General features: G+C 44.4%; 1 protein-coding gene across 3 annotated transcripts; it reads right to left on the reverse strand.

Annotated features, from left to right (window-relative positions):
• Nucleotides 1–208: 208 nt before the first annotated feature.
• Nucleotides 209–18,039, reverse strand: LOC133775623 (pancreatic triacylglycerol lipase). Of its 3 annotated transcripts, XM_062213989.1 has the most exons (13): nucleotides 17,994–18,039; nucleotides 16,724–16,878; nucleotides 13,836–13,958; nucleotides 11,118–11,252; nucleotides 9,765–9,876; nucleotides 8,494–8,613; nucleotides 8,259–8,378; nucleotides 7,690–7,808; nucleotides 5,265–5,394; nucleotides 4,840–4,948; nucleotides 3,371–3,535; nucleotides 2,532–2,534; nucleotides 209–272 (listed from the first exon to the last, which is right to left on the reverse strand). In XM_062213989.1, the coding sequence occupies exons 1-13, from the start codon at nucleotides 18,037–18,039 to the stop codon at nucleotides 209–211; spliced, it is 1,401 nt and encodes a 466-aa protein (XP_062069973.1). The 3 variants fall into 3 exon arrangements, with proteins under 3 accessions (XP_062069973.1, XP_062069972.1, XP_062069971.1); XM_062213988.1 differs by lacking the exon at nucleotides 2,532–2,534; XM_062213987.1 differs by lacking the exon at nucleotides 2,532–2,534 and having other exon boundaries at nucleotides 16,709–16,878.
• Between the last annotated feature and the right edge of the window lie 6,114 nt (nucleotides 18,040–24,153).

Genomic DNA, 24,153 nt, shown 5'->3' on the forward strand with positions numbered 1-24,153 from the left:
CAGTCCCCAACTCAAGTGCCATACAATAGGTAGCAAGATTCAGCCATAATTTGTAGTTTTTCATACTAGCTGCAAATCTGGGATTTTATCACCTTATTTAAGAGATTCATTGCCAATGATAGGCATTGATGACCAACAAAGGGCAAGTATTGTTTGAGCAGTAGCTTTTATTAGCAGTGAGAGCCGGTGGTCACTTGCCAGCAGCCTCCTAACACGGGGAGAGGGTGAGCAGGTTGTCCTCCCTCACGGTGTCTGTGCTGCAGAACTTGAACCTGTGGAGAGAAATGGGACACAGTCACCATGCGCTGGCACACACCGGTGTGGTGAGCAGGAAGGCAGCCGCTGTTCTCGGGGCACACTGAGCCCAGACACCGGCCCAGCGGAGAATTCGCCTGCACTAAGGACTGAATTCTCCTTTCCAGTCTCGTTTTGTGGTTGTACAAGAGCAGAGAGGGGCTGCCAATGGCCCACAAAGAACAGGAGGAGCTCTGGGGTCACGTCCTAAACACCTGACCATGTCCACCCAGGCAACTGAGCTGCAGCAGACTCAACGGCATGACCTAAGCATGGGACGCTGAGGGGCCTGCGAGAGATCGGCTAGCCAGTCCTATTTTAATTCCATAATTAAATTGGAATGACTCATTTTTCTCATTAAGACGGAACAAATACTTGGGATGTTTTGGAGCCAATTTTCCTGAATAGAATATATCAGCCTATGTAAAAGTCTTGGCGTGTAAAAGTGCTCAGAACAAAATGTTTTTCTCTTCTTCTTCTTGATGTTTAGACCACTTTCATATAATATGTCTATGCATAAAGGTAGCTGCATGTCTATGGCCTTTCTATTTGTTTGCTATTTGCTCCCTGTATTCCTCACTATCTTTTATCTTTTGTGCACATTATTATGAGTTATGTTTTATTTCTTTGTTGGATGATTAACTATAGTTCTTGGCTTTATTACTTTACTGGTTGCTTTGGGATTTATAACTCATATTTTTAACTTATCACATTCAAGTGATATTACACCAACCCAGAAATAATTTCCACTTCTACCTTCCTGTCCTTTATGGTGCCGTCATCATTTATTTTACTTTATTTAATATAAAGCACCTGAAAATATTTTCACTTTTTCAGTAGTCAACTGTTCTAAATACATCCACACAATAATCTATAAAAATCTCTTTTTTTCCTATGTAATTACTACTTCCTGGACTCTTCAATCCTTTCTGTAGATTCTTTTCCAACCAGTACCGTTTTGCTCGGCCCGAGGGACTTCCTGTGCCATTCCCTGCAGGGCTGTTTTCTCGCATCACCTGCTGATATGAATTCTTTCTGCTTTGGTGTGTCTGAAACATCTTCATTTCATCTTCGTCTTTGAAAAACATTTTTGTGGGTATAAACTCTAGATTAAGAATTTTCTCCTTCCAATACCTGAATGGCACTTTCTTCTGCTGTCTTCTCATTTGCCTTGTTTGTGATGAGGAATCTGCTGTGTTTTAAGACTTTATTCTTCTGTAAGTAATGTCTTTTCTCTGTCTGCCTTTATGATTTTCTCTTTACAACTGGTTTTGAATGATTTTATTTTGATATATTTTGGTTGTTTTCTTCATTTTTTCTTTTGTTTTTTTTTTGGGGGGGATCCATTGGTCTATAGTTTCCAACAAGTTTGATAATTGTAGAGCATTATTGCTTCGCATACATTTTTCTGTTCCTCTTCATTTGGAGTCTTTAAAGACAAGTATTTGAGAACCAGACTTCTTCAAGTCAATCTACAGATCAATGATGTTCTTTGAATTCTTAAAATTCATTTTCTCTCTGTGTTTCATTTTATAGTTGCTTTTGTGTCTTCACGTTCACTCATATTTTCTTCTGCAATGTCTAAACTGCTGTTAACTCCATTCAGTATATTTTTCACTTGACATTGAATTTTTCATCTCTGCAAGTTCATTTTGGATTTTTTCTAATATGCGTCATATTAGGTGCATTTCATAATATGCATCTACTGACCTTTTGAACACAGGAAATACTGTTTAAAAAACTGTTTTAACACCCCTATTTGCTGTTCTAACATCTGCGTCCATTTTGGTTTGGTGTCACTTGATTGATTATTGTTCTTCACAGAGGTTGTATTATCCTTTTCCTCTGTATACCTGGAAACCTTGGCATTAAAGTTAAATATGTGGACTTTCTCTCACTAGCTGTTAGATGATTTTGTATCCCCATGAACATTCTTGAACTTTGTTCTGAGATGCAGTTATTTGGAAACTGATCATGTAAGGTCTTGTTCAGTCTAGGCTAATTATTTCCCACTACGAGGCAAGACTTTCCTAAATACTCTACCGAATGTCCCCAGAATCAAGTGCTTTTCCCATCTTGCTGGGCAAAGCAAGAGCTTTTCCTGCAAGGGGACTCCCTGATCCTCTGAAGTAGGTGTTTGCCTGGGTGTGGCTTATTATCTCACACACTTGTGCTGACCATGACTCTGCGGATTACTCAAGGAACCTTCTAGATCTCTGGGACTCCCCAGCTGAAACTCTCTCTTCCCTGATAGGCTGTCCTAAGAAATCCAGTTGCCTTGGGTTTTATAATTGGTAGCTCTGCCTCTTCAACTTAGCGAGTCCACCGGGCTCTGCCGGAGTTTCTGCCACCTGTGCTTCATCCTGGACACCCAGATTCTGCCTCTGGGCAACTTCAGGGTTTCACCGTTTTTTGTGTCTCACACATCACTGTCATTTACTGCTTGATGTTCAGCGTCTTAAAAATTGTTGTTTCATATATTCTGTCTGAATTTTGGTTGTTTATTGGGAAAAAACAGTGTTCATGTAACTCCATCTCTGCCAGAAGCCAAAGTCTGCTTGTTGGATGTTTAAGAGGAACGTTGTGCTGTGATGAGAGAAGCAGCGGAGAGCTCTGCACCAGAACTTGCAGCAAAAACCCTCAAGGTCACATGGACATTGCTGTGATTATCGTCAGCTCATCTTTGTTCGTTCACCATGGTAAACGGCCTTTGGCTCACATACACCCTTGTCTTACATGCAAGGAAGGATTGATCTCCTGAACTTTGATTTCACTAGGAAGACCTGGGATTTGGAAGAGCTCTAATCCTCAATTTGGTGCACCAATTTAGGAACATGAATATAGATTTTCATATACTTAATTTTTATCAGACAACATAACACATGTCTAAAAATCTGTCAAAGTTGTTTTCCTAAAGGTCTACACTTTGTCCTAAAGAAATAAAAGGTATTAGGAAGCAGTTGTGATTGGGGTATAACAACCATGGCAGGAAGTTTAATGTCAAAGAGAATTTTAGTGGGACTATAATTATAAATAAACTCAATCTTTCAAATCTCCTTGGATTTTTATTACTTACACTCTTCCATCATTTTGTTCCACTGTGATCTGGGATGCTCCCACCTTGGGTAGGGTTGGGTTGATCACATTGTTATACCAAACAAACTTAACCTTCTGTACATCCCCGACATCCACATCAGAGTCAAACTCATTTACATGAGTATCACCTGGTTTGAGAAAGCCCCTGGGAAGTTAAGAAGTTTAAAAAAAAGTGAACATACATACATATATATACATCTATGTGTACACTCAGACACACGCACATATAAGAGCACATATACATATTTAGGTATACACGTATTTGTTTCTTAAACCAACATACAATGCATCTTTGCTTAAAATTATTGTTCTACCTTTGTTATTCTAAATTCATCTATTAATAATTTTTTTTGTTTTGTTTTTTTTGACAGGCAGAGTGGACAGTGAGAAAGAGAGAGACAGAGAGAAAGGTCTTCCTTTTGCCATTGGTTCACCCTCCAATGACCAGTGCGCTGTGGCCGGCACACCGCACTGATCTGAAGCCAGGAGACAGGTGCTTTTTCCTGGTCTCCCATGTGGGTGCAGGGCCCAAGCACTTGGGCCATCCTCCACTGCACTCCCAGGCCAGGCAGAGAGCTGGCCTGGAAGAGGGGCAACTGGGACAGAATCCGGCACCCTGACCGGGACTAGAACCTGGTGTACTGGCGCCACAAGGCGGAGGATTAGCCTATTGAGCCACAGCGCCAGCCAATAATGTTTTACTAACAATGACTCATATAACTTTCACATCATCTTTATTTTTTTTTTTAAAGGTTATTTATTTATTTGAAAGACAAAGTTGCAGAGAAAAGGGAAGATGGAGACAGAGAGACAGAGAGACAGAGGTATCTTCCATCTGCTGGCTCATTCCCCCAGATGGCTGCAATGGCTAGGGCTAGGCCAGGCCAAAACCAGGAACCCAGAATTCCATCTAGGTCTCCACATGGATGGTAGAGTGCAAGTACTTGGGCCATCTTCCATTGCTTTCCCAGGTGCATTAGCATGAAACTGTTTAGGAAGTGGAGCAGCCAGGATTCAAACCTGTGCTTACATGGGATGTCAGCTTGGCTGGTGGCAATTTAACGCCCTACACAACAACACCAACCCCATCCTCTTTATTTTAATTAAATTTCAAGCAGGTTGTAGTCACAGTCTCCTACAATTTAATAAATGATGACATTCTTATGTCATCTTTCCTGGTTGCTTTGTGAGGCGAATAATTCTTTACAACTTATAAATCAGAGGCCAAATAGACATTAATGGGTTTCTCAGGAAATGGCAGAGGAGCAAAAGACGGAGACACAATTCTGAAATGTAGGGTACAATGGTGAAAGAGTTTCTTTCTTTTTATTCTGTGTGACAGTGCTCTACTCCAATATAGTAATGAGTAAACAAACTCTGTGTCTATAACATACAGCATATATGTCCAGTACTCAAGCATTTAAGAAGCTCAGAGTAAATTTCACTCACGTGAAAATTTTGTACTGTTTAGAGTTCCCTTTACTTCCATACAAAGACACCAGCACATGTCCTGTAACCGTCCTTCCAGAGAGTGTGACAGCCACCTGATACCTCCAACCTGCATGGGGGACAAAGTTTGCCAACTGTCAGAGTGCAGGGAAGAGACGCTGAAACAGGTTAACATGGGCCCCATTATTGTAGAATTCTCAAAAACGTATATGTGGTGTTGGTGATTCCTCTTTTTTTTAAAAAAGATCAAATATGGAGAAGTTTATGTTTGCATCATTAATAGTTCAGGTCCCAAAGTCTCTCCAGTTACTCTAAGTAGACATCACCACACTGCGCATGCTATTGGGCATTGTTCTACATTAGGGAGGAAGAGAGGGGAAAATTCACAGCATTTAGAACTTAAGGCAAAGAGAACAGAAACTTACGAGCAAAATTACTGGACTCCCCAGTGTTGAGATAAAATGTCTGGCCCACTCCACTTGTTTTCCTAGAAAACTTATCAGCATAATGTCCCATCTGTGGGCAGTCTCCATTGGAACAGGGGAAGCACTTGTTCTAGGGAAAACGAATACAAGATACATGAGGATGCTGCATAGTAGCACCCCGTCCTTTGCCATGTGCTGTTGCAGTCCAACAACACGGAGGTCAGTTCTGTTCTGATGGTGAAAGAGGACTTTAACAGAAAGGTATGTATGTCACTATTCACAAGGATACATCAGTAACTTTACCAATAAATAACACAATACTGAAAAAAGTCACACAATGAGAAAACAGGCAGATTAATACAAGAAAATGTCCTCTCTTTCTGGACCAAAGACTTGTTGTACAAGAAATGGAGAGGGAGGCACAGAGTTGGGAGGATGAGCATCCCAATTCCCGGTGTGCAGAGGAGGCTGAGCGAAGCCAAATTGTCAACTCCAGAACCAATGGACCAGATGTGTGTTCATGGCTGTGATTCAGGCTCTGCCTCCAGCAAGAGCTAAGTGGAGACTGAGACAGCCAGCAAGAAGTGGCCAAAGCTCTCTGAAGGCACAGACTAACTCAGAAGACGGGGAGAGCCCCAGCTCTCACCTCCAAATGCCAGCAGTGTGCCCACCAACAAGGCAGAGGGGGATCGGCCCAGAGTGCAATGGAACCAAGAGCCCCTGAACCAACGGCCCTGAGTCATTCCCTCCACTGAGCACACCCTGACCAGAGCACCACCAGGATCACCTGGTCTAGAGCCAGAGAGAGGCTGAGGCTGAGGTCCAAAGGTGGAGAAATGTGGAAGGGAGGACATTGTACTGAGCATCCCTTAACATGTGTTTAATTTTATTGAATCAGACTCAATTTTAACTGGATGAGATCTACAATTCATTTGTTTGTTTTTTTGTTTTCTGCATTACCTAGTCTTGAAATTGGGGAAGAAGATAAAAATAGTTATACCAAAGAAAGCAGAAGAATGGGATTTTTTTTTTTTTTAGCCCATAAGCAAATTGTGCGTGAATAAACTGAACACCCCTTCCATAGAAAGCTAACATTTACCCACTACAAATTCCTATACTTCAGGCTCTGGGCTAAATAATTAACATATATCATCTCATTAAGTCTTCCCACCAAATACGTTGAATCTACCATTATTGTTCACATTTATAGGTGAAGAAATTGACTTAGAGATGTGAAATACTTTTTCCAAAGTTATTCAGCATTTTATTGGTGAAAACTGGATTCAGATATCCTCTTATTTTCAGTAAGGCAAGCCCCTCAGTAATTATGCGAGCCTTGTCATGTGAATTATGTGATTTTTTTTAAACTAAATGACGTATGTTACTGATTTTAAAAGAAGTTACAGTGAAAAGAAAAATTTTTTGGAACATAATAGGCAATAGATACTAGAGGCCTTCAGAAAGTTCATAGAAAATGTTGCTATGAAAAACCATGCATGGATTTTTAAAAATGCTTGCAACACTATAGATTTATCTTGAAATTCCATTTTTCAGCACAAGTTTTTAACGTGCTCCTCATATTTGTGATCACGAATAGGAATTCAACCCATACAATGAGAGGATACCATGCAAGATGAACTCACAGGAAAATACTGGCCATTATGATTGTATAGGCAGATGCATATGAATAGGCAGGTCCACATGGCCACTATTCTGTTCTCTAAAAGGTCAACATGTTTTTTTTTTTGACAGGCAGAGTGGATAGTGAGAGAGAGAGAGACAGAGAGGAAGGTCTTCCTTTTTGCTGTTGGCTCACCCTCCAATGGCCACTGCGGCCAGCGCATCTCACTGATCTGAAGCCAGGAGCCAGGTGCTTCTCCTGGTCTCCCATGCTGGTGCAGGGCCCAAGGACCTGGGCCATCCTCCACTGCCTTCCCGGGCCATAGCAGAGAGCTGGCCTGGAAGAGGGGCAACCGGGATAGAATCCGGTGCCCCAACCGGGACTAGAACCCGGTGTGCTGGCGCCGCAAGGCAGAGGATTAGCCTGTTGAGCCACGGCGCCGGCCCTAAAAGGTCAACATTTAAGGAAAAATTTCAACGTTCCTCAGCTTCCTGTGGTCACAGGTCACTTGCCCATAGATGAGTTCTTGCTGTTGTTTAGGATCATTTCCTCTGCAAATTTGACCATTTCCCTGACACACAGAAAAGCGACAGAGAACACTACAAACACAAGACATTTATATTTCCGAAACTGCTTCTCTAGAGCCTGCCAATGCTTTATCACCAAGAAAATACGCATCTAAGATTAGCGGTACAGTTACATACGGAAGTATGAGCATCCACTAAATGCTCTCGTGAGCGATGACTCCCACCAGCCATGAGAAGTGACCGTCACAGAGCTTAAAGTGGAAAGAATTTCACTTACTTGGGTGAAGGCGGTGTAGGAGGCACAAGAGAAACCAGCAAAGCCATTAGGATTGACAATGCTATCAGCATAATACTTGTAGCTTCTTAAGTGATTGCAGGCCACAAAGTCTCGGGTTCCTTTGAAATCAGACACGAATACACATGAACAACCACCTTGATGTTTCCAAGTTAATTTCATGATCATAATATCAATGTTGAAGCAGAGTTCTCTAATTAGTGGGAATTCATTTATGAAGTACAGTTATGATTGGTGATGCAACCAGAAGTTAACTATGGTTGAAGACTGTAATAGTTAATATCATAGTTAAATGATGGAAAATGGAAAAATAACTTTAGAAAGAAAAGATTGGTTCAAATAGGTTCAAATACATAGTCATGTATTCCCAAAGTTAGGCCTGTGAAAAATTGACTGCAAATACGTCTTCTTTCCAGGCTCCTTATGCCCGATTCTCTCAGTGAAAACGTCTCTCTTGGGGACACAATTAAAAGTCATTTGTCCTAGAAAATGTGAGTCCAGTACAGTTCTATGGTGGTCAGGAAGTTTAGCCAAAAAACACACAATCTTACCTTCCCAGATCCCATTTATGTCAACAACCTGAGAGAGAACATTCTTCTGACATCCGGGCATTTCTTTTCCTCCATTTGGAAAGAAATCTAGGTGACCGACAGTTTGACTCATTCCAAACCCTGAAGAATTTTAAAAATAAGGGAAGGTTCATGTTACCGTGTAGACTCGAGTCACTCCAAAGCACTCTAATGTACAGACTTGAAACCTTGTTGGAAGACAAGTGGAGGGACTCACCCAAGTTGGGGACCATGGGGGCAGCATCCGTGTGAATTACATCCACAAACTGAGCGTCGCTGGGATCCAACCGGACTACTTCAGGTGTACCCTGAAAGTAAGGTTCAGCTGGATCCAACCCTAAAGCAAACAGATGTGTGCTTATTATCTGTCACCATTCACGCACGTTCCCATCTCCCCGAGTTACAGACCTGTAGGTCCAGTATTGGCAGCAACTGCAAGTATTGACAGGGTAAGAGATAAAGGAGATCTTCCTTTTGTTACTATTTCCATAGGGAAATTTGCCTCTAGTTTGTACACATTTTTCCCACACAATAGAATCTGCTTCTGCTTATGTTTCACCCCTGGCGGAATCTTGCTCCCTAGCAGCGGATCCAACAAAAGGGCTGGCCCCTGGGAGACACTGGAGACTGGGAACTCCCAGGAGGGCGAGGACCTTGGCTTTCCTGGTCGCTCAGTCACAGGTTTGATGGCCCAGAGTCTGGCTGAGCAGACTGTGGCAAACGTTTACAGAAAATGGGAAATGCGGACATCTATCCAGCACGTTAATGGGTGGATATTTCAGATGCCGCTGCAAATCTAAATGTGTCCAATTTAGCCAAAGTGTGAGAAGGAGACTCACTGGGTCAGAAGCAGAAAGCTGGCAGATGACACGGGAAAATGAAGTAGTCACCTGTCAACCCAAGGTAGTGAAGTGTTTTTCACAAGGTTACAGGATTGGTTTAGGGCCAAGGAATCCAAAGGAAAGCGAGTGGGAGGTTTGTAAAATAATGCTTTATAGAAATCCAATTAGCAGCATTCAGCACTGGCAGCCCAGGGCAGCCTGACCATCTGCCCTCCAACTTCCCACAGCTCTAGGATTGGGGTTGATGAGGTTTGGACTCATTAGCCATTGCTGCTAAGGCAGAATACAATTAATTGTGCAAACATGAGCTCTTTGGGTTTAATTTCATATGCATTCTATTATGTACAGTATTCATTGTATTCATGAAAATTCTCCTTTGCAACTGCCTGACAATGGAGAAATAGATATGAAATAAAATCTCCAGATATTCCTAATTCAGACTTCAGCCACATGGACTATATTTCCATTTTAGAGAGCCATGTGGACCAGAGATCTGTATCAATAAAAGATTCCCAAAGCCTGATTTCTGATCACGTAGACCAATTCAGTAAGTGTGGCAAGGTCAAAGGTAGGTGTGCACTGAATTTCCTTCCAGCATTTCCTCTTAGACCCCAGGAGGTCACATGTAGTCTAAAACTTGACCAACCTGTGATTCGTCCAATGGCCCCGTTGGTCCTCCGCCCCGCCTCCCCGGCAGCATGGGCACCCAGGCTGTGGCCGATGACGTGGACGTTGGAAGGTGAGTACTCCAGCGAAGACTGTGGGGAAAAGAAGACAGCCAGACTGTCACCCAAAATGTGTCCTTGGACACACGTCTTGGAGCTGAAGGCCCATGAGCAGCGGCAGTTGCAGGAAGGGCATGTGCACCAGGGGTCCGGCCCACAGCCAGGCCTGAGCTCTGCTGGGAGGAAGGTGCCTGCGGGACCCTGCCGAGGCCGGGGGCTTTGGCGGAGGGGCAGGCGGAGACTGCTGGGACGCGTTTCCTGCCCTGGCTCGCAGGGCTCTCTGCTCCTCCTCGGGACACCCGGGTTTCTTATCTCTAGCGCAGACCCCTCTGCTTGTCACTGCTGTACGACATTTACTGTCCTTTGTTTAAAAAATATAAATTTTTCTACTTTCACCATTTGTTTAGGCTTTCACTCTCAAATGAGTGTTCCTATGCAGATATAAAAATCAATAATGTAGGACATGCGCTTTTCTCCTGTTGATCTGTATTGGATTAAATTGCTTCCTAAATCCTGCTGGAGATCCCAAAAGAAGAACTAAGAAGGGCGCAGTTGGTCTCCTGCAAAAGAAAGTCTCTTTGGAATGTTATCAAATATGACCGATTTCAAGACGGGCACAGAAGGAAACCTCCGGAAATTTACGTTTTAGGAAGACATACTTTCACTTGAAAGCCATTGACGTGCTCGTTTTTCCCCTACAGATATCGTTAAAAATGGACATGGTGTTTAACACTTAAACTACTGTTTCCAAGTTTCAAGGACAGAAATGGGGGTTGTTACCCACAGACGACAGAAAAGAAAGTTGGATCAGAAAGTCATAATGAAAGCAGTTACTTACTCATAAGTTTAATATTTTCTGTGTGCATGTGTTTTTTTTTTTTTGCAAATCAGACTAGCTTCTTATCATTGTACTTAAAAAACAAAACCCAAACTAAAAAACTAGTTTAGTTTTGAGATTGACTTTGTCAGGTCAACTTGACAATAACTAGTAAAATTAAAATAAACTCTGTTGAGAATTAAGCAAAAATAACCCATATACTTGCTTGGGGAAGTTCACTTAATGAAAAACAAAAACTAGATTATTAGCCTAAATAGGGCTATTGATGACCCCAAATCTAGATTTTTTTTTTTTTGCGTTTTTCTTTTCAACCAAAGGAAAAGGCATACTTTAATAGAGCAATGTCTTTATCAATGCCCATACCTACAACATTTTTGGGGAAAAAGAACCCAGAGGGCAATGTGCAAGGGCTTTTACATAACCCGGATGTAGTTACCTGAAGAGTGCCAACTAAATACGCCACTTCTGCTCCCACAATCCGGATGTTCTGGGTGGCCTGCGGGTATGTAGTGCGGGAGCCCCCCTTCCAGTCCACACAGATGCAGTTCACACTTTCCACCTGAAACAGGTTCTGATGGGAGAGACACAAAGACCAGGTGAGTAATGCAGGATCTTTTTTTTTTTTTTTTTTTTGATAGCTGTTAACACATGTGAAGACCAGTGTAAATTCCTTCCTCTGCCTATAACGTATCATGTCACTTTTAACCCCAACCCAATGAATAAAACTTCTGGTCGGCTTTAGATATGCAATCCTGCATAGCATTTAACATTGGCTCTGAATTGGGCGTTGGCCATCATGGGGACCTGATTCTTGAGATTTCTAGATACATAGGCATTTCATTCAGGGGGAAAACATATTAAATATGGCACAAAGGGTGGTGTCATTAGAGCATCATAGATGTCGTAACACTCAATGCCCCTTACTAGGCTACATCCAAGGACATTGCCTGTCTTCTTCACAACTGCACCCTAGTGCCAAGAACAGTTCTTTGCATGCAGTAGGTGCTCAATAAATACCTGACAAGTGAATGAAGACTATACTAGGACTCCTTAAGTAGGTAAATATGTTGAAAGTAAAGGAGTAAGCTTTTCCATGATAAAAAGTCTAACTAAATTTTCTGGATGAAGACGTTTTATTGAGCATCATTGAAATTGTTTTACATAAAAGTATCATCTATTAGATATCTACAGATACAACTTCCTGGTTAGCTTTGGCAGGAATGATGTTTGTTTGAGTGCACATAGTCACATCTTTTTCCAAAAGATGATTGAGAATAATGAAATGATTTTATAAATCATTGCCAATCCTTTCAATTTTCCAGGAGAAGTCCAAGGTCATGATAAACTAATGAGAGAGTCAGGACTTGGATTTGGGACTCTTTACTATCTAGTTGAACCCACTTATTTTTCTGTCGTAATGAAACAGTGTTGTCAAAGCCAAATGAAATGCAAGAAAAATGTATATGTTTTTAGAATTTTGGAAATAAGTTGTAGGGGCTGGTGCTGTGGCATAGTAGGTTGAGCCTCCGCCTGTGGTGCTGGTTTCCCATATGGGTACCCATTCTAGTTCCAGCTGCTCGTCTTCCTATCCACCTCCCTGATAATGTACCTGGAAAAGCAGCAGAGGATGGCCCAAGTGCTTGGGTCCCTGAATCCATGTGTGAGACCTGCAAGAAGTGTCTGGCTCCTGGCTTCAGCCTGGCTCAGCCCTGGCTGTTGTGGCCATTTGGGGAGTGAACCAGCGGATGGAAGACTTCTCTCTCTGTCTCTCCTTCTCTCTGTCTGTAACTCTGCCTCTTAAATAAATAAATCAATCATTAAAAATAATTTAAAAATAAATTGTATACATACATCTTAAAAGACTATATTCTTTTAAGCTAAGAATCATGTTTTTTCTTACTATTGCATAGAATTCTATTATTTTATAGAATTCCATAAGTTGAATATTAATATTAATAGAACTCTATTAATTCTATTATTGTATATCATCAATTTAAATTAAAAGACAAGTTCTGTTTTTTAAAATATTTATTTTTTAGAGACAGAAACAGAGACAGAGAGGTAACTTCCATCAGATAGTTCACTCCCTAAATGCCCGCAATGCCTGCATCAGCCAGGGCTACACTGGGCTGGGCAGAAGCCAGGAGCCCAGCATCCATCTAGATACCCTGTGTGTGTGGCATGGACTCAAATTCCTGCACCATCACCTGTTGCCTCCCAATCTGTGCATTAGCATGAAGCTGATCAGAAGTAGAGGCCAGACTCAAACCCAGGTCTTCTGATCTGGGACACAGTGCCTACCCCTTTACTGATACTTTTTAACCTTGTGAAGCGAGTGGACGTGAGCGTGTTTATGAGTCATCATGATCAGTGGATGTGCATCCACACTGACTCAATTCAGTCTCTGGCTCGAGACAAAGACTTGGCAGGAATGAAGTGGCTGTGGGGAGACCTTGGTGTTTTTTCTTAACACATCTAGAAGTGAATACAGCCTTGTGCCCTAGCTGACGAATACATGAACAAATGTGCGAACAAATGAATCAGTGCTAACGTTCTTCAAGCACTAGCAGTTACCGGGAAATTTTATTCTGTTTGATTTTCTGTCATTTAATTCTTCACTATTCCAGGACACTGAGCCCATGGCAAATTAAAGAAAATAGGATTACTGTTATTGAAACAACAGAAACAGGAAATGCAAACCATCACATTTCCCCTAGGCGGTGCTACCCATGGAGATCAAAGAGCAACAAGTGAAAATGGAAGGAAAATAATGAATTTGGAAAAATGGGATCTCCTAGCCTTTCCCATGGAAATTGAAAGTCAAGGGAAAAAGCAAGGGCCTGTGGGCAACTTGTATACATCTGTGCGGCAGCTTCCATGGCTGACACTTTGAAACACTGCTGGGTTAGTTCCAAATAACCACTGCCTGGGCCACCAAATGCCTGCTGACAGCATCGTCAGAAGTGTCCCAGGTCCCCTCCATCACCAGCACCCCCTGGGCCTCTCCCGGGAAGCCCAGGCCCAGCAGGGGTCACAGGATCCTCCTAGGTTGCAGTGACCAGTGTTTGTCCTCCTTGGTTGAGGACCACACCTTACTGCTTGGTCACTGTCACCACTAAGCAGCCTTCCCTTAAGAGGTCACCACGTCTCTCACCTGGCACAAGTTAGACAGCCAGTTTTCTTCTCCTTTGTCCGTGAATCCGTGGATAATGAAACGAGTTTTTCTATCTGTTCTGAAATTGGAGCTTCTGATGGTTGATGCGTCTGCCGAGATTTCCTGTATAGGGAACAAAGTGTTTCAAGTCCATTATCTCGCAGTACTCAGTGGAACCCTGTGGTGATGGTGGGGTGGGGGGAGGTAGTAGGAAGGAGGACATTGCTGGGGGTTGACATCCCTGAGGATTCTCCTACAATAACCAAGCTATTCACAGTTTTCACTAACTTGCTACTTGTGGGTCATCACAAAATTTTTGCAGTTGTTCAACTCGGGCTATGTCTGTTATTACTCTGTTGGTAAAGATCTTGCCTACACACGCCAAGGTTTTTGCTTTTCCAGATCCATTCTGCGGATCCCTGTATACAGATATTTGTGTCTAGTCTGTTTCCTGCTGCTGTAACAGAAGTCTCTAGGCTGGATAATGTATAAGCAGTGGGTTATTTTGTCATGGTTCAAGAGGCTGGGAATCCAAGAGTATGGTGCTTCCCTCTCTCAAGAGCCTTTGCACTGTGTCCTCCTCTCTTGGCAAGTGAGCATGAGAGAGAGAGAGAGAGAGAGAGAGTGAGCAAGTGAACATTGGACTCTCTTATTCAAGAAAAAAAAATTTTAAAACATTTATTTATTTGAAAGACAGAGTTGCAGAGAAAAAGAAAAAAAGAGAAAAAGAAAGAGCGTCCATCCACCGATTCACTCCCCAAATGGCTTTAATGGTAGGGGCTAGGCCAGGTTGCATCCCGGAGCCTGGAACCCCATCCGTGTCTCCCACGTGCATGGCAGGGACGCATCTTCTGCTACTTTCCCAGGCACATTAGCAGGGAGATGGACTAGAAGTGGAGTAGCAGGACTCGAACCAGCGCTCCTATGGGATGCTGTCCTTGCAGGCAGCGGCTTAACCCTCTGTGCCACAGTGTGGCCCTTGAGCTCCTTTTTATCTGGATCCCACTCCCCTGATAACTGCATTGATACACTTAGCACAGCAGAGTCCTCACAACCTTATCAAGTCTTAATGATCCCACCTGGTAACATCATTACCATGGCAACTTCAACATGAGTTTGGGTGGGGACATTCAAACCATGGCTCCTCTCACACTTAGAATGTTTATTAAATGGTATCATGGAGGTATGGCAAGATTGTTATGAAGCTATTGGAGCATTTATGATCAAATTGTGTCGATTAATACTTGTCCTGAAAGCCTTGGAAACCTGAGTTCCACTGCCTAGTTTTCTTTAGAAGCCTTGAATATTCAGGATCTGCTGTGGTTTGCACATCCCCTGCAAAACATTAAAGAGCCATTGTGGTGATGTTAAGAGATCATTCCTTTAAGGAGCGGCTGGGGCTCTGACGTCATGACCAGACGAATGCTGTTGTCACGGGTGCAGGCTAACCACTATGGGAGTGGGCTTCTGACCCAAGGGTGAGTTCAGCCCCCTCCCTTCTTCCCTCTCCCTTGCCATGGGATGCTCTCGCCAGGTGCATCCCCTCCTCCTCCTTACACTTCCCAGCCTCCAGACTCCTGAATTAGATAAACGTCCACTGCTTGTAATTTACCCAGCTCCTGGTATTCTTTTGTAGCACCACAAGGATGGCCTAAGACAGAAAAATTGGTACAAGGAGTAAGAGTGTTGTTACAATACCTGAAAATGTGGATGCTGCTTTGGAACTTAGTAACCGGCAGAGACTGGAAGAATTTGGAAGAACAGTCTAGAAAAAGTCTGCTTTGACCATGAATGGATTGCTAAAGATGATACTGGTGAGGGCTCAGAAAAAGAGAAGAGCGGCAGTGGAAGTCTGAACGTTCCGAGATCATGTAGGTGGGCATCACCAAAGTGGTGGTAGAAATGTGGATGGTGAAGGCCACCGTTCCGCGATGAGGGTAAGGGTATCGACGTTACACCGGTGGAAAGAACTTGGCAGGACTGCGTCTTGTCCTAGGACTTGACAGAACGCAGCGCTGAAGAGCAATGAACAGAACATCTGGCAGAGAAATAGCCAAGAAGCAAAGCACTTAGGAGGTTCTGTGGCTACTTTTAACTGTATATTAAGATGCAAGAGGGGAAAACATGAGTTCAGATGGATTCTGTAATTCACAAGGAAGCAGAGCAGAATGGTTTGAGAGTTCTTGGCCTGGACATGCAGGGAGTGAAGTCACCTTTGGGAGAGCGGAGACAAGGGTGGAGCCAGGTGACATTTTGTGAGGAGATCGGAATGGACAAAGGAAAGCCAGATGCTATTACTCATCAAGACAATGGGAGAATAGCCCCAAATCATTTCAAAGAGCTTTGAGGCTTCTCTTCCCATCCCAGACCCAGAGCTCCAGGAGGGCAGATGGTTTTGGGGGAGGAGCTGGGGCATCACTGTCCAGAGCCACGTTGAGCCACTGCACCCCACAATCTGGTATAGTTCTCCCCGCCTTCCTACCTACAGCTCAAATGGTGGGACCTTAAAGAGTATATTGGGTCACAAGGGCCCTGTCCTCATGGATGGCTTAAGGCTGTTATTGTGAGAGTGAGTCAGTAATCATAGGAGTGAGTTCCTCGCAACAGGGCAAGTGCACTCCACACCCTCCTTCTCTCTCACTCCTGCACGCTCCCTTTCCATGCATTGCCACCAGTGATGCCACAATGCAGCAAGGGGCCCCCCGCAGGTGCAGGCTTTGCCCTTGGGCTTCCCTAGCTCCAGAACTACAAGCCAGTGCTTAGAAACACCTAGTATTTTGGGACAACCCAGTCCATGCTGTCGTGTTAGGCTCAACAATGAACCAAGGCAGTATCCTGATTTCATGAACTAGACGGGACTAAGTTCCAAAGACAATGATAATTCTTACTTGGAAGTTGTTTGGGTTCTCATTAGTGTAGAGGAGGAAGCGGGTGTTGACAATTTTGGGGGTCGAGGGCAACGTGCTGAAGGGTCTTTCTAAGGTTCCTCCCCACGGGGATTCATTCCCGAAGCAGCCGAGTCTCTCGTAGCAGACTTCCCGTCCTGCAATCATCCAGGATTTCAGGGATGTTAGTTTAGCCAGAGCAGCCTTTGTAGTGTCTTTCAGCCAGACCACAAGGTAAATTATGTAGGTGGCAGGTTTTCCTCCTCTGCTTCCCCAAACATCCTCCCAGGGACATACTCCTAAAACAGCTTCAAAAGACAACACCTGCGTCAAGGACTGGCTGCGATCGCTGGTTTCCACCCAGTGAGAACCCCCCACCTCCACTCCCGCTGTGTCTCTGTCCAGCTCCACAAGGGAGCTTGTTCTAGCTTCTCAACTCAATTCCTTCCTTGGGCTTTGGTGGCCAGGAATAAAGCAGCTCTGGGGCCCCCAGCCTTCAAGAGTGGGCAGCAGGACTCCCACAGAGTTGCAGCCACCATCTGGTTTTGTATTTTGGGTGGAAATTTGAGTTTCCTGCAAAGACCAAAACCTATCTCCACCTTAGCTGAGCAGGTAGGCATGTGACCTACGCTGGAGGCCGTCGTGGGCCCCTCCGTAAAGAAGCTGTTCCCAAACAATGTGACCAAGCCCATGCGCTGGTGCAGCTCTATGCTTGGCTACTCCCCCACAAAGGAACAATGAAAGCAAGGTTAGCAGTGATATAAGAGCTGTAGCTCCAGCCGGAGTGCATTCCTGGAACTCTTGCCCTGTGCCAGCTGCTGGGCCCAGTGTTGCGCATCTTACCTAAGCCCCACTATCATCCCACAAGTGATGTCATTGTCACTTCCCAGGCAAAGATACTGCATCACAGCAGGGAAAGGGAATTTGCTGTGGGTACTGGAGTTGTAGGTGGTGGACACACAGTTCATATCCCTTCCTTGACCCCAATTTAGAGTTGCTAGTTGTAACCAACAAAAATACAAGCTAAATTTGAATTTCAAGTATTTTTTTCAGAATGGCTTAAAAGAGCAAACATGTCACATATTCCTGATTGGTCTGAATTGTTTGTTGTTTATCTTAAATTCAAATTGAGTAGCGACGTCTTGAATTTTATCCTGCAGCTCTTAGAGTGCTTGCGCTCTTCATCCCGTCTCCTTTGCCTTACTCCGCGTCTGCACAGAGGCCTGAGTTCCAGGGAGTCTCTCCCAGCTCCCCCGGGCATGTTTTCTCTTACCTGCCACGGCCCCCAGCAGCAGAGGGAGTGTCCACAGCAGCAGCATCTACATAAAGTGAAAAACAGGAGTGAGTCTGGCTCTGAACGTCCCTTAAAAGAATGGCACAGCTCAAGTTCTCTTAGGCGTCTGGGGAACACGGGTGAGTTCTAACAAGCGAGGCCTGCGGAACGTGATCCTGACTCACCGTGGCGGTTGTCGGGTTCTGCCCACAACCAGACACACCGAAAAGCCTTTTTTATAGGCAAACCTTATCTCTGTGAGCAGTACCATGGAAATATGCCCTGGAAAGAGAGAGGCTTCCAAGAATCTAGTTCTAATTTTAATCCCAGATAAACCTAGATTGATAGAGGAGGTAAAGTTTCCCACAGCGCTTGTGGGGAGATGAGGAAGGGGCGGGTATGAAAAGTTCTCTTCCCATGCGATTACGTCATGCTTGGACCCACCAGAATTTAACGGCATGGAAGGTTCTGGTCTGCCCTGTGGTTGGTTTACAATTCTCTGGGAATGTGTGAAGCTGGATGGTTTTCACAGCTTTGCTGACGGCAGTGCTGAGCACGGGTGTGGACAGCTGCCCACGCTCATGCAGGTCTTGCGTGACCTTGCCTGACCCTCGAGACCAGAGAAACAGACACAGTCCTTTGAGAGCGTGCATTCCTGCTAGAGAAGCACTCGTATTTTCTGTACGTCCACCACAGAGTGGATGTGCCGCTCACCAATACCGTGTAGGAGAGAATGAACACACTAACCGGAGGAACTGGGCATACTTCTGAGGACACAGCGCTGGGAACCCTGGGCCTTCCTTTGGACCAAGGAGTAAACCTAAGATTCAACTTGGGGAAAATATCTTGGGAAAAGTGCCCTGAAGGAGAAGTTTCGATAGAGATGAACCGGGTTGCTTTCAGTTAGCGACGGCTTGCTCACGTTTAATTTGACAATGACCGAAGCAGGACACCAGAACTTTGAGAGAACAGAATCCTTTATCCTGACTGGGTCATAGTCTCAGGATGAATCATATGAAGTCGCCACATTCACAGGTCAAAAATTGTCAAATAGGCATTCAGCCTCTTGATAAAATTGATAGTTACTGGCCAGCGCCACGGCGCAACAGGCTAATCCTCCGCCTGTGGCACCAGCACACTGGGTTCTAGTCCCAGTCGGGGCGCCGGATTCTGTCCCGGTTGCCCCTCTTCCAGGCCAGCTCTCTGCTATGGCCCGGGAAGGCAGTGGAGGATGGCCCAAGTGCTTGGGCCCTGCACCCCATGGGAGACCAGGATAAGCACCGCAGCGGCCATTGGAGGGTGAACCAACGGCAAAGGAAGACCTTTCTCTCTGTCTCTCTCTCTCTCTCTCACTGTCCACTCTGCCTGTCAAAAAAAAAAAAAATTGATAGTTACTGAAAAAGTATCGAAATTATTTGGGTACAGGGAAATGTTAGCCTAAGGACAAAAGGCACAGGGAAGGAATGCAGTGGATGGGAGCCCCAGCAAATTCCCATTGGCTCCCTCCTGTCTCAGCCTTCAATCCCCCTCTGGGAGTCTTATCCAGCCTTCCTTAGGTTGGCTCCCCTTTTCTCTCTGACAAGGTCTCCCCTTAGAAATTCCCATATGTGATACTTATCATGAGCCATTGGGGGTCATCACCTCGGAGAACACTGGAATTTTCTGGGCCTTGGGGTCATACCTGAGCATATAGCGCCGTGCTCGATACATAGCAAGCCCTCAACACATCTCTGGATGAGCAAACAATTGAGGAAGGAATACGAGAAGCAACTTATTTTGCATAATTGCTGCAGCATCAGCCGCCTACATAATCTCACAGTGAAGAACTCTGAAGCTTCTTTTACTCAAAAACAATCAAAAATATATAGAGAAAAATGTTTTCTAGAAATTTCTAGCTGCAGTCTTGCATTTCTGCAGTGTCTAGTCGTGGTCATGCTACACTGATCCATTGGCAGCCAATGTTCTCTCCCGGTGCCCCATGCAGTAATTTACAGTTTGTGGGCACTCCTGTCTGTAAAGTCCCATTGTATATGATACAACATGTAATTTACCACTAGGCCAACGTTTGTCTAATATAGGCTATAGAATTAAGATTAAAAAATCATCAAATTTTGCCACCGAGATTAGCGTCTATAGGGAGTTATTTTCTAAGGAGGAATTTTCGGCCGGTGCCGTGGCTTAACAGGCTAATCCTCCACCTTGCGGCGCCAGCACACCGGGTTCTAGTCCCGGTTGGGGCACCGGATTCTATCCCGGTTGCCCCTCTTCCAGGCCAGCTCTCTGCTATGGCCTGGGAAGACAGTGGAGGACTTGGGCCCTGCACCTGCATGGGAGACCAGGAGAAGCACCTGGCTCCTGGCTTCGGATCAGCGAGATGCGCTGGCCGCAGCGGCCATTGGAGGGTGAACCAATGGCAAAAAGGAAGACCTTTCTCTCTGTCTCTCTCGCACTATCCACTCTGCCTGTCAAAAAAGAAAAAAAAAAAGGAATTTTCGAATGTGCCAGGAAGATTCAGCTGTCCGAATACATAAGAAAAATGAAGGAAATGGTGCATAATCAGCAGTTCATCACAGCAACGTCGGATGAATGACTTCCTCGACATCCTGCTGAACCCGTTAGTAGAGTTGCTATTTTCCCAACTTCACGACTGCATTCAGACCACGGATGGGCTGTCTGGGAGCGTGTGTTTGTAGAGTACTACTGGGATCTTTCTCCAGGGAATGGGACTATGCTCTGTGGGTTGCCCATCTCCCTTGTAGAGAAATGAGGTCAACTTCTGTCAAGGAGGTGTGATTGCATGGCTGTGTTCCTGAAGGCCCACCCAGGTCCTGCAGGTGCCTTTGTCCTGATGGCTTAATGCAGACAACGGCGCTGCAACCTTGGAAGGGCCAGTGTTGAAGCTGGCAGAACCCGGGATGGAGGAGCTGGGATTCCCTGCTTAGAGAAAAGCCAGCCAGCAATCATGAGCTCTGCTTTGGCGATTACATGAGTAAGAAACAGGCTACTATTCTTTTATGACAGTGGGATTTCGGGGTTACAGTGCCTAGCGTTTCCTTAATTATTTATTGTATCTCTCGTATTTCTCTGACTTCCATGAAACGTTCAAGTAACAAACATGTGCTCCTAGGCTATAAGTTTCGTCATGAGAATTGGATGGGGCTTAGGTGTACCAATAAAAGATTATTTTCTCCTAACACTTGTTTTTGAAAAATTAATTTCTAGGAGCCAACGTTGTGGTGCAGTGGGTAAAGCTGCTGTCTGAGATGCCGGCATCCCATATGCACACTGGTTTGGTTCTGGCTGCTCCGCTTCCAATCCAGCTCTCTGCTAATGGCCTGGGAAAGGCAATAGAAAATGGCCCAAGTATTTGGGCCCCTACTACCCATGTGGGAGACTCGGATGAAGCTCCTGGCTTTGGCCTGGTCCAGCTCCTGCTGTTGCTGCCATCTGGGGAATGAACCAGTGGATGAAGGTCTCTCTCTTTCTCTCCTACTGTCTTTGTAACTCTGACTTTCAAATAAATAAATCCTTAAAAAAAACCCTCATTTTCTTGCTGCTTTCCAAGTTTATATTTACATGCACACACACACACACACACTGTTCAGTTCTTCCTTTCATTTTGCTAGAATTGTGAATTTAACGGACACTTTTCAGGTCAGTCCTTGGCAGTGACTACTGATTCTCGGGCAATCTGAGGCCACATCTACCCCAAACTTTGGTGAAAATCTCACTCTTGTTGCCTGGGTCCCCAGATGCAATTTTCATGACATTGGAACAGCTCATCGCTCTGGATCCATAGGAGATTCTGAAATAGGAGCGATGAGGGGCGCCAACCCAACACCTGCTTTCTTCCCACCTCCGGCCTTGGGATTCCAGGCTAGAAGTGGGCCCTGCGAGTGGCAGAGCCACGGCAGCCGTCCCCAAGTCGTTCATGGCATTGGAGGCCGAGGTAGGCTCTCCAGAAAGAAAAACTCCGTCCACTGATTTCAGCAGAGCGTTACACACCCCGCCTCACCTTTGACCCTGAGGCCTTGGACATTTGAAAACAAAAATGTCAAACTTGGAAGTTTCAAATCAAGTAGCTATATTTGCAGAGGAGATAAATCTTCATTTACATTTGGGCTCTGATACTGGCGACCTTGGGACACTGAACTCCAGGTGAGGGAAAGAACACCCCTGGGACACCTGTGCGCCCAGATAGCTCCCAAGTCAGACAAATGAGCTCACATTGACTTAACCTTCAGAGAGCCTGGCGGCCCCTTCTGGCCCCATCGTGGGAGGGCCCCTGATGGGAGGACGACGTGCTCCACTGAGGACCCAAACTTTTCTGAGCAGAAAAATACGGCGAAGATCTGGGGGCTGCGCTGCTTCACAGCTTTCTGAGTAGCTCTCTCACCTGATGGAGGGCCGGGGAGGGGGTGCTAGCTCACCAGGGAGTCCGCCCTTCTCTGTTAGGCAGGAACATGGCTTACTTTGTGGAGTAGGATAACCACCATGCTCCAAATTACACAACGTTCATTATTTTTTTAAACTTTTATTTAGTAAATATAAATTTCCAAAGTACAGTTTATGGATTACAATGGCTTTTTCCCCCCCATAACTTCCCTCCCACCCACAACCTCCCAACTCCCGCTCCTTCTCCCATTCCATTCACATCAAGATTCATTTTCAATTATCTTTATATACAGAAGATCAATTTAGTATATATTAAGTAAAGATTTCATCAGTTTGCACCCACACAGAACATGAAGTGTAAAATACTGTTTCAGTACTAGTTGTAGTATTAATTCACATTGAACAACACATTCAGGACAGAGATCCTACATGAGGAATAAGTACACAGTGACTCTTGTTGTTGACTTAACAATTTGACGCTCTTGTTTATGGCGTCAGTAATCTCCCTAGGCTCTAGTCATGAGTTGCCAAGGCTGTGGAAGCCTTTTGAGTTCACTGACTTCGATCTTATTTAGACAAGGTCATAGTCAAAGTGCAAGTTCTCTCCTCCCTTCAGAGAAAGGTACCTCCTAGGTACCTCCTTCTTTGATGGCCCGTTCTTTCTACTGGGATCTCACTCGCAGAGATCTTTCATTGAGGTGTGTGGTTTTTTTGTTTTGTTTTGTTTTTGTTTTTGTTTTTTTTTTTTTTGCCAGAGTGTCTTGGCTTTCCATGCCTAAAATACTCTCATGGGCTCTTCAGCCAGACCCGAATGCCTTAAGGGCTGATTCTGAGACTAGACTGCTGTTTAGGACATCTGCCATTCTATGAGTCTGCTGTACAACATTCATTATTTAGGCTTCCATATATTTAACTTTATTGCATTTACTTTCCCATTGAGCCAATGGAAAATTAAGCTATTTTTCTTAAGAAGACGTTGAGACTCAGAGAGCTTAAGCTATTAGTTCTTCTTTAAATGTTTGGTAGAATGCAGCAGTAACACCAATAGGTCTTGGGCTTCTCTCTGATGTAAGACTTTTTATTAGTGATTCGATTTCCTTACCCCTTGGTAGTAGGGTTTTCTATTTCATCATTGTTCAGCTGTGATAGTTCTTATGTGTAGAGAAATGTATCCATTTCTTCCATTATCCAATTTGTTGGCTTATAATTCTTTTTAGTTCTTTAAAGATTTATTTATTTACTTAATTATTTGGAAGTCAGAGTTACAGAGAGAGCAGGAGAGAGCCTCCATCCACTGGTTCCCTCCCCAAGGGAGTTCACTCCCCAAGTGGCCCCAACAGCCAGGGCTGAGTCAGGCTGAAACCAAGGCGCTTCATCCAGGTCTCCCACTAGATGGCAGCACTTGGGCCATCCTCTGCGGCTTTTCAAAGGGTGTTAGCAGGGAGCTGGATCGGAAGTGGAGCAGCCGGGACAGAAACCGGTGCCCACATGGAATGCCGGCACGGCAGGTGGTGGCTTTCCCCTCTATGCAACAACACAGGCCCCTGTCATATAATTTTAATAATAGTATGTTATTTATACCACATTATATTTCTGTGGTATCACTTATAATGCCTCCTTTTTCATCTCTAAATTTATGTATTTAGGTCTTCATTCTTTTTGTTCTTAATTTGGGTAAAGGTTTGTCAATTTTTCTCATCTTTTCAAAAGCCTAACTCTTCATGGTGGGCATTTGACCTAGAAGTAAGTTGTATCCCAGCAGTGA

Source organism: Lepus europaeus, chromosome 17 (genome assembly GCF_033115175.1).
Source record: "Lepus europaeus isolate LE1 chromosome 17, mLepTim1.pri, whole genome shotgun sequence".
In the NCBI taxonomy this organism is placed as follows: domain Eukaryota; kingdom Metazoa; phylum Chordata; class Mammalia; order Lagomorpha; family Leporidae; genus Lepus; species Lepus europaeus.

What these genes read in the sequence shown, in the direction of transcription:
- LOC133775623 (XM_062213987.1), bottom strand. Translation starts at nt 18,039, where the DNA reads ATGCTGCTGCTGTGGACACTCCCTCTGCTGCTGGGGGCCGTGGCAG. An exon ending in ATTTAGTTGGCACTCTTCAG is followed by an intron (nt 9,877 to 11,117) that starts GTAACTACATCC and finishes TTTTCCCCACAG; the next exon opens with TCTTCGCTGGAGTACTCACC. An exon ending in CCTACACCGCCTTCACCCAA is followed by an intron (nt 5,395 to 7,689) that starts GTAAGTGAAATT and finishes CGTTTTCCCTAG; the next exon opens with AACAAGTGCTTCCCCTGTTC.